At 40.6% G+C, this 13,175-nt stretch overlaps 1 protein-coding gene across 1 annotated transcript in view; it reads right to left on the minus strand.

Moving 5' to 3' along the window:
* The window catches only part of CFAP54 (cilia and flagella associated protein 54), a 294,342-nt gene that overhangs the window by 26,470 nt on the left and 254,697 nt on the right, over positions 1-13,175 (minus strand). The window contains exons 65-66 of the mRNA XM_061125597.1: positions 8,170-8,276; positions 5,130-5,271 (exon numbers count right to left, since the gene is read on the minus strand). Of these exons, the coding sequence (XP_060981580.1) occupies positions 5,130-5,271; positions 8,170-8,276 (249 nt within the window). The remainder of the gene's footprint in view (positions 1-5,129; positions 5,272-8,169; positions 8,277-13,175) is intronic.

Raw genomic sequence — 13,175 nt, forward strand, 5'->3', positions numbered from 1 at the left:
CAAGAATACTGGAGTGGGTTGCCATTTCCAACTCCAGGGGATCTTCCCGACCCAGGGATTGAACCCACATCTCCCATATCCAGCATTAGCAGGTGGATTCTTTACCACTAGCACCACCTGGGCTGGAGGGATAGGTTCAGAGGTTAGAGAGCGGCCACGGATGCCAGAGAGGCACGAAGAACAAGGCAGTTGGGAAAAGGAGATTTAAAGGAGTTACGCTGTATATGATGAAAGGATTCCCTCTCAGATGTCCTTATGAGAGGCTCCATAAAGATTTAGATGCATTTTCAACTGTTTTGAATATTAAATTTATGTTTCTTTGAATGCCAGACTTTGCTTGCTAAGGGCCACCAGGCAGCTGGGCTCATTACGAACAACATCTGGGTACCTATGACCATACTCATCCAGTGATTAAGCTCTCCTGACAGGGACTTAATTGTACTGATTTCAGTATGTTCTTATCTTCTCAAGCCTAGAAAATTTTTGCACATACCAGTCTCTCAAAAATAATGTGTTAGTTCATGCTAATGCTTAGTTGTATTTTGTTCTATGTTTTCACAGTACTTTGATATTGGGGATATGTGAACTAACTTTAATTGCCTTATACAATCGGGTGTCCCACACATGTTTACTAAACTCATTTTAGATGACCTGGTAAATATTATTTTAGGCTTTTTGTGTCACTATGTTGTTATCATTCCAAAAAGGTATTTGTGTCTTAAAAGCAGAATGGTTTGTATCTTTCATACGCCTTAAAGCACCTGATATGCTCTGAAGATACCCCATAAAGCAAAGAATGACAGGTTAAAATAACCCAGTGATTCAGAGCCAGTGTTGTTCATTTTGGAAAAAGGACATGTTTTCAAGCCAGAAGTGACTGGAACACCTGTTCTGTAGCCCTCCCAAAACATCTTAAATTAATATCTGTGTTCTCAAGTTTTTGGCTTATTGTAGACCATAGGGATTTGGAGGGGAAAAAAGAAAAAAAAAAAAGGAAGGGAATGAGAAATATAACAAGATTCACTACCGCCCATATCAACCAGATTCACTACCTCCCATATCAACAAGATTCACTGCCTCCCATATCAACCAAAGGCACATTTTCTGAACCTTTATGTTTAACAACCCACCAAAAATCTATACTGTGACAGAAGTAAATATATTAGATTATAGAGGTTATGAAATCCTGTCCAATTCCCAACCAGAATCGATCTCTTCAAGTGTCCTAGTTAAATTCTAATTAGCTCCAAGTGAAGGTTGTCATGACAACGAACCAGCAGATTTTAGTCAATGGAATTTATTTGATATAACCCAGAACCTAAGTGCTTTATTCCCTTACATGTTGGTTAGCATACTGGAAAAAAGAAAACGTTATATTTCACAACTTTCAAATGTTGTGAATTAATTTGTTTGCTAATTCACCTACACTGAAAATATTAGTTTTTTCCTCATTTTGTGACATTCCTGTATATATAAATAACTACCAGAACTGGAACACACCTCAAAATGCCCTAATTAAAGTTGAAGAAACATTTTTAAGTTGGAGAATAAAACAAACTCAAAAATACAGAGGAGAACATCAGGACTGAAAGGAATTTATTCTTCTCAAGAACTGAGTCACTCATATATATCACTCTAGTCAGGACATGAAAGCAAGATGCAAAGCTTGACTCAGGCAGGGTGGGGGTCTGGATTCGTCCCTCTGCCTGCCAAATGCCCCCACTTTCCCTGTTTATTCCTAATTTGTTTGTATTCATAGTCAACTCCTTGACTCAGGAGCTGGGCTCAAGGGGATGAGCTTGATACCGACATCTGACTCCCAGGGAACTTCTGATGACTCATTCTCACCAAGGAGCCATCTCTTCATCTCAGTGGTATCTGAGTGAGAAGATCACGGTGAGGGACAAGGAGAAAACTAGTCCCAGGGAAGGTCAGGTGACTAAGCCTTGGTAGTAAAGCTGAGTGGCAGAGCACAACCTAGAATCCTTACTCTTATGGACACTCAATCTCCTGTCTCAGACAGTGTCAGCTGGGAAGACAAATGGGTTCAGGAGAAATACCATCACTTTCCTTTTATGAACTATATAATAATGGATTCAAGGACAATTTCAGCAAAGAGTAGTCTGGGTTATGGCTCAGGGACAGCAACCTGTTAAGTTTGGTCTGTGACTAAAAAACTACGATTGAAGAGATTTATGAAAGAATTTTAAAAATGAGTTCTTGAAAACAGATGTGAAAGGGCAACAATGCACTTTAGGAAAAGAATTACATATATGAATCTCATGAGCTTGAGATGTCTGATCTACCAGGAGATTTATTATAAGGACTCAGGAAAGTATTGCTATCGTTAAACATCTGGTAATTTGTGTCATAACATTTGAGGACCTGTACAGGATGTGCAGCTAAAATTCTAAGCTATCAGTTCTACAATAAATGCAGGCACAGGGCACAGCTGATGCAAACTCTGGAAAGCTGTTTCTTTGCAAAGACGAACTGTTCCTGCCTGATCATCCTCTTACAGCTGGACTGGTGCTTTCACAGCAATGGAAACTGCACTCATTCACTCCGTCGGTAAACTTAGGCTGAAAAACACCCACATGTGTATCCCGAAGATCAGGAGAGCTGCTAGATTTTGCACTTTCCCGTAACTGGTATGAAGATGAGGTAAACAAGACAACCAAGTGAGCCCATGCCAATAATACTCTTTAAAAATTAAAAATGTTTTCTTGTTGATAACCAATTAAATATCAAACTAGCAAAAAGTGATTAAAAAAAAAGATTCAGCAGTTCAAAAATAAAGGAAAGATCCTAAAAGCTAACAGAGAAGTAAAACATATATGGGACCCAAGTGGCAGGGAATTCAAACAGAAAAGCAGCAGAGGGAGGTCCCAGAATTAGAGCTGTGCTGCCGGCACTGGGGGTGACCAGTCCTTACCCAGAATCAGAGAGGGGCCTCCAGGAAGGGAAAGAAGAGTTGAGACATAAGCATTAATGCTTGGGTAAGAAAATTTATGGATGAACATGACAGATCTCATGTAATGATCAGAGAGAAGCTAAGAAAAAAGACAGAGAGAGGAAAAATCAAACCTTCTACAGGAAAGGAAAATAACCACAGTACCCTCTCTAAACTGTGAGCGCTGTTCAGAGAGTTATAATAACGTAAACACTGAATGCTGGCTTAATTAAATCCTGTGATATAACCATATCTAGAAAGGGAAGGGAAAAGAACAGTGGAGAAGTAGCAGGGATTCAAGTCCTTACACATCATGGTAAAATCAACAGAACTGTGTGAAATTGGTACATCAAGGGAGAAAACTAATTGTTTTGGGCTCTCATTAGCATTATTCGTCAGCTTTTCTGGCTTTCCTCTTGCCAAGTTGGTAGCAGAATTGTTGGCATGGCTTGTGACTTATTCATCCAAAGACACGTGAGAGGAAGTGACACGATGCAAATGTGCAGAGCCAGGCTATGATGTGTTCCCTTCCTTTGCCACATCCCAGTGCCTGGAGATGCTCCAGAGAATGGACGCTCTGCCAGCCTGGAGGCTGGTGTCAGGGGCCACAGAGCCTGGTGGACTCACTTGGATTTGAAGTTGTGTTGGTTGCCTTGTTTTTCGCAACTGATTCTGCAAATTATTTATAGACTTGGAACTAAATAACAAAAGGAACGACTGAAAGAGTTGCAAGTGTTCTGTACATCTGTGTCTCTTTTTCTGTTTTGCATATAGGGTTGTCGTTACCATCTTTCTAAATTCCATATGGAGAGGGAGGTGGGATCGGGATGGGGAATACGTGTAAATGTATTGCTGATTCATGTCAATGTATGACAAAACCCACTGAAAAAATAAATAAATTAAAAAAAAAAAAAAAGAGTTGCAAGTGGACTGCTTGCAGGACAGCAGGTTGTGGACAGGTTGGGCAGGAGACTGTCCCTTTTCATTTTAAACCTTGTCCATCTAGTTGATTTTTTTTTCCAAAAAAAAATTGCTGCAGTAACTAGGGAACATATATCTCAAGGAACTGGATGAATGTACAAATGGAAATTCAAAGAGCAAGTGGTTAGGGGAGGACACACATTCTCTGCTTCTCTCATTTTTCCATAAAGGATGAGGAACTTCCACTCCACTCCTGAGAAGGAAGGACACTGGGAGCTTCTTTCAGACCTAGCCAGAAGAGCAGAGTCACTCATCTGATTGATGAGTCTGAGAAAAGCAACAGAGTGTGCTAGGCTCAGCCCCATCAAGGTAATCTTTGCTTACGTTTTTGGAGGCACCCTGCCTACAGGACTATTATCCTCTGCTTCTCCATGTGGTCAGCCTTCTGGGGCAGGAGGGGAGTGGTGGAAATCCTATGGTCACAAAAGTATGCTAGATAACTGTGTGACTAGGTGGGCAAGTCTGGCTAATTCAGGGGTGGAATGGTAATAAGCTTATTTGGCCATAGATCCAATGCCATGTTTGCTAATCAGTTTTATCAGCAACGGTGCTGAGGTTTTGACGTCTCCATATACAGTATCCATTTCCTGTGTTGCATTTCTCAACAGGTTTAGAATGCATAAGGAATACAAGAGAAATAACCCTTTCCTCCAAAACATGAACATCAGTCATCACAAAACCACTCAACTCTGTAATCAGATGAATAACACACTATAACGTTAATATAATATGCCTTTTTTCTGGTTAGAAAAATATAGATGTGCAGAAAAAGTCTGAAAGATATATGCTTATCTATATTTTCTCATTTTTCTTCACATATTATTTGCATAATAAAAATGCTCAAATATTAGAGTGAAAAATTAAAAGTAACACTTATAAAGCTACAGAGCATTGTTTCTTAGGAGCCACAGTGATATCTGAATAACTTCTCTAGGTGGGCTCTGTTTTCATTACCATCTGATTCTTAGTATTAGAAGAGCTTTGAAGAAAACATTACTTATGTGTCCAAAAGTTGGGTCATATTTGGTTCTCTAAGTAGAGAAAGTAAAGGCCAGAAGAACCACATGATCTACATTTAGTTACGTAGATAACATTTAGTTATCTATGTTTAGTTCTGCCCTGACAAAGTAAAAAATAATTTAAATGATTATGGATAATGACATCCATCCTGCAACATAATTTTCCATTAACTTACTTCCATTTCTGCATCAACTGATTGCTCTTCTGTTTCCTCTACTTCACGTAAATTTTCATTTGAAGTAACTTTAGGAGTTGTTGGCAATGATATTTCAGCAATTTGCGCAAGATTAGATAGTTTCTCATGAACTGAAATAACTCTAAAAATAACAAATACATATGCATTTTATTTGAAAAGTTAAGAAAGGCCTTCATTTATTCCCAGAACCAATAATATGTGTAAAATAAATCCTTAGTTATTTAACACTTAGATTTCTGGCAACCCCCCCACCCCCGCCAAACATCATTCATTCAATTATTCCTTCATTCAAGAGACATGAGCCAAGAGATGTGATTCTCATCTGTATAATGTTTATGATTTAGTTATACACCCAGTCAGATTTATAAACTGGCAAAGGCATAATAGAGATTCCCTGGAGGAGGAAATGGCAACCACTCCAGTATTCTTGCCTGGAAAATCCCATGGACAGAGGAACCTGGCGGGCTATGGTCCATGGGGTTGCAAGGAGATGGATATGACTAAGCACAGCAGCACAAGCACAGAGGCATGGTGAGAAAAGAAATGTAGACAGCCAAAATGATGCTTAAGATGAAAATAAAGGAAATAAATATCTACGCGGGCAAAGAAACACCAGGTAGTGACAAAAGATCCACTCTGCTTAAACTCGGTACCACCTCCGACTGGCAGGCTGGTCTGAAGCTAAGGATTAGGACTCGTCAGCCACGGCTCTAAGAGACCAGTCGAGGAGCCCGCACAGTGACGAGCACTGTGTGGGGAGGCGGGGTTCGGGAGAAGAGTCGAGAAAGAAGGAAGAGCAAAAGCCAAGGATCAGGGCAGAGGACAAAGTGGTAACTACACTGAGGCCAGAAAGCGTCTGGAGTCACAGTCCAGTGACTTGTGGAGGTGCGAAGGCAGAGGCTAACTAGTCAGTGAGGTCAGAAGCTGGAAAAGCACTGAAACAGTGAAAGGAGGCAAGCAGCCACCTGCAGGGCTCCCAGGGACTCTAGGATCCAGGTGTGCAGAGAACAGGTGCGTGCATAAATGTGCATGCAGCCACAGGTCTCTATCCAGGGATGGAGGGGAATTCTCATGTAAAAGAAGTAGATGATGCAAAAAACCAAAATGACATCAGGAACAAATGCAGGAACATCATTTCTCCAGTTTTCCACAGCATCCGCTTACTTTGCCTTCTAAAGGATGGTTAACAAGAGCAACTCCCTATAGATTGCCCTTATCTTGACCCTCATAGGGACACAAGGAACTCCACCCTGGGTGAGAGAAATAGTCTATTTTTACTGTATCACCAAGGGATGGGTCTGATGAACATTTGTCAGGTACCTTCCCCGATAAGAGCCTCAGTGACAGGGGCGTGTCCCTAACTTTAGTCACCCTACTGTTGATCATAAACACACCAAAATCAAGACTGTTTTGTAGTTAAAAAAAAAAAAAAAAGAATCCTGTCAGTTTCATTACATTCTGTTCTGCAGAAATTATAATCTTTTTCATCAAGCGGTTCTGAAAAATAAATCCTGCTACATTTTGGATGTACAAGGTAAGAGCAGAATTGGGCATGACTTAGTGACTGAACAACAACAAAGGTAGGAGCATGATCTCCCAATGTTGTGGCTTAGTGGTGCCAGTATAGTCTTATGTCTAAGATTTTCTGCCATTTCACTGAAAAAACCTAAAACAGGAAAAGAAAGTTGACTGAATAATTCAAAGTATGCCAGCTCTTAAAACATCTCTTGTTTTATTCCCTTTCATGGTGAGGCCAGGAAGTCCTTCCAAATGGAAATCAGGGAGCAGGAACCAGACTCTCCTCGGAAGGACGGAGAAGCACCAAGTCTCTGTTCACTGAGCACTTAGTAGGTGCCGAACAGGGGAAAGAGCTGAGGCCAACAGGTGCAGGAGGCTGTGAAGAGACCTGACATTTGCCTGGTGCTTTTGGTTTTGCAAAGTATATGCATATATTATACATGCATGCAACGCATATGCATATACTGTCTATCTTGATCCCAACAATAACCCCCAAAGGTAGGCAAAGTATTATTTCCATCTCAGAAATGAGAAAATGGAATGGGTTAGGGTTAGGGTCACGAGAGTAGCAAATAGTGGAATCACAACTAAATTAACTAAGCAAAGAAAAACACTGAAAACAAACAAGGAATTGAATAGGGTAAAATCAGAAGACAGAACCCAGGCATGAGGGAAAGTTAAGAGTCTCCATTCACTGTTGGATGAAGAGGTAGGTAAACAGTGTGGTTGATGCAGAGAATTTTGATGGGGGAACAGATAGGATTGGCCAACATATAGGACTGGGCAGAGAGGGAAGGATGAGGCCAGGATGGGGATGGAGTTTGGGCTTAATTACAACTTAATACAGAGTCACATTAAGTTATTTTTAAAACACGCCCTAAACTACAGGCAAAATATAGTGCAGACAGTATCTTTGTACTCTCTGTGATCTGTTTATGAAGTACTAGGAACTGTTACTCCAATAATTTGCTGTGCCTAGTCGCTCAGTCGTGTCTGACTCTCTGGGACCCCATGGACTGCAGCCCGCCAGACTCCTCTCTCCATGGGGATTCTCCAGGCTAGGACACTAGAGTGGGCTGCCATGCCCTCCTCCAGGGGATCTTCCCAACCCAGGGATCAAACCCAGGTCTCCCACATTGCAGGCGAATTCTTTACCTTCTGAGCCATCAATACTAGGACAATACTCCAACAAAATATCCAAAATACTCCAGGTCCTATTATTATCCCTATTTTATTGATAAGGAGACTGAGGCACACAGAGGTTAAGTAGCCTGGTCAAGGATACTGGGATAGGGAAGGCCATGTGAACCAAAGCAGACTGAAGTCAGAGCTCATGCTCTTAACCACTGCAATATCATACTTCTCTAAGTAAACGGAAGATTCTTCCAAAAATGTCTTCCAAAAGTTCTCCTGGATTTACCTTGTATATTACTGAGACAGCCAACCTTATGAAAACATCAGCAAAGAGGGTTAGAATTGCAGATAATCCATCTTTACTTGCCTTTTTAGTGGAACCCAGAAAGAGCCTACATACACACTGTTGCAAGCAGTAGATGCAACATCAGAAATATTCAGGGGCTTCATATTATATGCATACAACAATAAAACCTGTAAGAAAATGAAAAAACATCTCAAATGTGACATCAAAATTATACTCCACCTCAAAAACTACAGCATTGGTTCTCAAAACAATGTCATTATACTTTAAAAGGTTTTTCTTTGAAAGAAAAAATGAGGTTTTTCCCCCAATTCACTTTAAAGAGAAATGATATGAACAAGAATTGTGCAAAGGTTATGAGATAAAAATAAATGCTAGTTGGAACTAAGATTATATTATTTTTGAAGACTGACACTTCTTCCTGCAGTTAAGTTTAAATTTTAGCCTTTGAAGGTCCTCTGCAACAAGTTCTAATGTATACGTGGTGAATATCCAACTTGATTTCCCGCTCCTTCTCAATACGCCCCTTCCCCATCCGTGGTCTTGACTACTTTTGTGCACTCAGGCAAGTTCCTTCTTATTCTCTTTGTGCATGCAATCCACACACAACTTTTCAGCCCCCACCTCTAAGATGAAACTTCACCTGATGACTCATGCTTTAGTAATTTACCTAATGTTTGAACTCTTGACAGTTCTTAGAGTCAGTCCTACACTCTATGGCACCTCTTTATAATGAATTCACAGAATTTGAGATTCAGTGAAACTTAGAGGTGGTCCGCTCTAAGTCCTTCATTTTAGATGTAAGAAAGCTGCGCCCCAGAGTTGATGATCAAAATTGACTAATAAAGTGCACTCATTTATCTCTGGTTCCTCTCAAGTCAAACTAAAGTGAGAGTAGAGGGATGTGGGAAACTCCCTGGCAGTCCAGTGGTTAGAATTCTGCACTCCTACCCCAGGTGGCACAGGTTCGATCCCTATGAGGGATCAGGAAGCTAAGATCCTGCAGTCTCCCAATAAGAATTAAGAATAAAAAATTTCTTAAAGGCATAAATTCACAAAGACAGAAGCAAAAGAGCAAATGAAGCCGACGAGAGACGGAAGCAGCGCCGTGAAAGCACCTGAAGAGCATAGCTGGGTCAGCAGAGGGGAAAGGTGGCGTCCCACCTGGCCTCAGCGTGCTGCCGAGGACAAGCGTGACCAAGAGCCTCAACGGCCTCAGGAACAACCTCCCTCCCAGCGCTGCTCTGAGCCCTTGCAACCAGGAGGCTCCCTTCCGCCTTCTCTGCCTCTTCTACGCCAGCCGAAGGTCTTTCACTCCTCTCTCTGTTGAGGTTAAATCAAAGAAGATCTATGAGATGCAGACATGGAGAACACAGCTGTGGACACAGTGGGGGAAGGAGAGGGTGGGGAACTGAGGGTGGCACTGATGCATACAAATTACCGTATGTAAAAAAGATAGCCAGGAGGAGTTTGCTCTGTGATTCAGGGAGCTCAAATCAGGCTCTCTGCGACAGCCTGGAGGGGTGGAACGGGGAGGGAGGGAGGTTCAAGAGAGGGGAGACATATGTATACTTATGGCTGATTCATGTTGATGTATGGCAGAAACCAACACAATATTGTAAACCAATTATCCTCCAATAAAAAATTTTAGAAAAAGAAGATCTATGCTCAGGAAGGACATTAGTCCAGGAATGAAATGCTGAATTGAAAACATTGATAAGTGAAAGTCCGTATTCTGAACAAGAGGCATCCCTTTATCCCACTCTAGCCCCTACCCAGGATGTAGAAAACCAAGCAGGAATCTGAAAGATCCTCTTGGGGAAAATTTACCAGATGAAGAGAAGAGAACTTCAGATACTAACTTCAGGATCCTCCAATGAAACTGCTAGCTCAGTTACACTGCAGTGAGGCCAAAAGTCCATAAGCCTGACTAAATATGATTCTCATTTTCTCAAACATGAGTGAACAGCCAAGGGTCACTAGACATGAAATGAAAGGTAGAGACTAGAAATAATGTAAGAAAGGGACTTGGAGAATCAGATACAGGACAGAGAGCAGAAGAAAATGTCAATGAAACCATAATTAATACCCTCAGACAGAAAAAGGCCAATGTTGCATCTACAAAATAACACAATGCCATTAAAATGGAACAGAGAATAAGCACTCTTAAATTAAAAAAAAAATATGGTCATAACAACTAATCAATAAAAGATTACTGAAATATAAAGTTAAATATATCTCCCCCCAAATAAACCTAAATTTAAAAACATAAACGGCGGGGAGTGGGGGAAGATGAGAAAAGTAAACAATCTAATAGGCTCAATATCTGAATAACAGAAATTCCAAAAAGTGCAGAGATCATTAGAGGGAGCAAATTATCTAAGAAACAAATCTACATGAACTGAAGAATAAACTGCATATACTGAAAGAGGCACCCTAAGGATCCAGAACAATACCCACACCAAGGAGCACCATGCAACTTTACAACACAGGGGACAGAGGGGGATCCCCAGAGTCTGCAGAGGAAAGACATCACAAATAAACAACTTGGAATCAGAATGGGAACAGAACTCTGAACAGCAAAGCAGAATTCCCAGAGACAATGAGAAGTGAGTGCCTCCTACATTTTGAGGGAAAATAGTTTTCAACCTAGAATTCTATGCCGAGACAACAGTGAATTAAGTATTAAAATGATGACCTTTTGTCAGGTATATAAGGTCTCTTTACTTCCTATGTAGGTGCAGGAATAATGTCAATCCATCGCCACCTTAGTAATCATCTCAGAGGACTGAAATCATGGAATTATTCCTTGACCAAAGCTGAATGGAATGTACTAGCAAGTAATTAACATAGCTCTGTTTTGGGGTGTGAAACACACCCAGGAGGCTGCCTGTGCCAGCTTACCAGCGTTTTTTTGTTTGTTTGTTTGTTTGTTTTGTAGAAAACACACATGTTGATTACTTATATCTGGAGTCTATTGTTATCATCACTTCTGTCATTGAGTCTGGCCCCACAGTCTGGCTTTGACTACATGATCAGAGACTTATGAAAGATTCCACCCAAGTAAGACAAAAGCTTTCTTGAAGCCAACATTATCTCACCATATTTCAGTGGTTCATGACCCATAGATAGCGTGTGTCCCGAGTAACTGAGAGAGGAACCAGGCAGCTCTTCTGGGGTACCTGAGTCTCTCTAATGGTTATCTGTGCTTTCTTCAACTTGCCATGCTTTATTCTTTACTAGAGCCTTCCATGGATGCAATTTGTGGAGTCTGGTGAGCTCTGAATTACCAGAACCTCCAGCACACTCTTTCTCGGGAAGATGGAAGATGTGTTCATTTAACATGAGAGAGCAAGCCAAGACAGAGAGGAACATGGGAGTGAGGGAATCCAACTCAGAGAGAAAGGAATTATTAGGAGGATGGAGAATGGGCTCTGAAGATGATATCTGAGTCATGAAAGTAACTGGTCCAGTTTGAAGCATGTCTCTGAAGGAAAGAAAAAAGGAACTAAGAGACAAGCTGATGAGTTTGTCCACATGGAGAAGGACTGTATAGTTATCTGAAACCTTAGGAAGAATAAGAGATTCTCAAATACAGAGAATACTAAGTGAAACAGAAGTGAGGCGGTTTCCGCACCCTCCCCCCCGCCCCCTGCAGGAAAGAAGACAAGAAAGGAAATAGTACCTTATTTGGCTCAGCAGTGAGTGATATTTACATGGTCATAATCTAAACACTGACTATGGTTTAAGAATTGTGACAGGACTCAGTTAGGAGAATGTGCAGAGAAGAGCGTGTAAGGCTGATCACTTGAGAAATCATCACCTGGGCACATAATTTAGTTAAATGGGAGAAAGAAAAACAACCAAACAAAAACAGTTGAAAGAGTTTGAGGCAATTACATCTGAAGAGAGATTCAGGGAGAAGGAGAGCTAGACAGAGAATTGTTCTTTTTTACTCATTAAAAATATTTGACTTTTCAAACTTTGGAAAATTTGATGAAACGTTTCTGGAAGGAGAATGAAATGAATCCCAGAGAGACGAGCTCAAGATCTCACAGTGCTTCATGGTGTTTGCTCTTAGTCTGTGTTTGTTAGCCTTGACTCCCAGGCTAGCATATAAAATCTCTGAGGACGGGAGTCATACCTTGTACTTTTTTAGCAGTGCTTACAGCATCTGATACATTTTTTTTTCTTTAAACTTTTTATTTTATATTGGAGTATAACTGAAGAACAATGGTGTGATAGTTTCAGGTGCATAGCAAGCAGCTCAGTCATATACCTGGTACATGTTAGTATCTTTATTATTTCTGAAATTTCCATTAATCTGCTAAGAACTAATCAAATTCCAAATTTGAAATCAAATTTCAAAAGTTGAAAATTTTAAATAGAAGTCATGCTTTATATTTAACTCCTGATTATGAAAATGACGCTCTCCCTCCTAAAACTGATACTTGTCAATGGTTTTGCAACACACTTTAAAGCCTTCCTTAACTGAACTTAACTGAAGACTGGCATAGATAATTGGATTCAAAGTATAAAAGCCTGAAGTCAAAATTAACTTGAATAAAATAGGGCTGTAATTAAATAATAAAGCACTAAACTCACAGAGTTGTTGTGAGCCTGAGCTCTGGCGCCAGGGTGCCTGGGTTTGCCTCCACCACTTACTGGCTGTGTGATCTTGGGAAAATTATTAAAACATTATGCCTCTGTGTTCTCATTTGTAAAGTAAAAGATACGGTACTCTTCATCCAATGGATCAGTGGGAGGACTGAGTAAATGTGAATTACTTTAAGCAGTATTTAGAGCATTATTGTTGTCATTTGTACCCCATGATCATCCCTGGCTCCTTACCTGACCTGGATACCTCACTTTCCATATTCTCTTAGATCTGCTGCTAATCCCAAACCAGCTTCCCATCTGATCCCCCAGCTTGTCCTCATCTAATCCACTTAGTTTTCAGTTGAGAATAGTGCTTAGTTCTATTCCCAATTTGTCTTTACCCTCAGGGATAAGTTATATCACCTTGCATACCCAGGACTGGATTTTTCAGGAGGTAATACACCCATGAA

The sequence above is a fragment of the Dama dama genome, chromosome 22 (genome assembly GCF_033118175.1).
Source record: "Dama dama isolate Ldn47 chromosome 22, ASM3311817v1, whole genome shotgun sequence".
In the NCBI taxonomy this organism is placed as follows: Eukaryota; Metazoa; Chordata; class Mammalia; order Artiodactyla; family Cervidae; genus Dama; species Dama dama.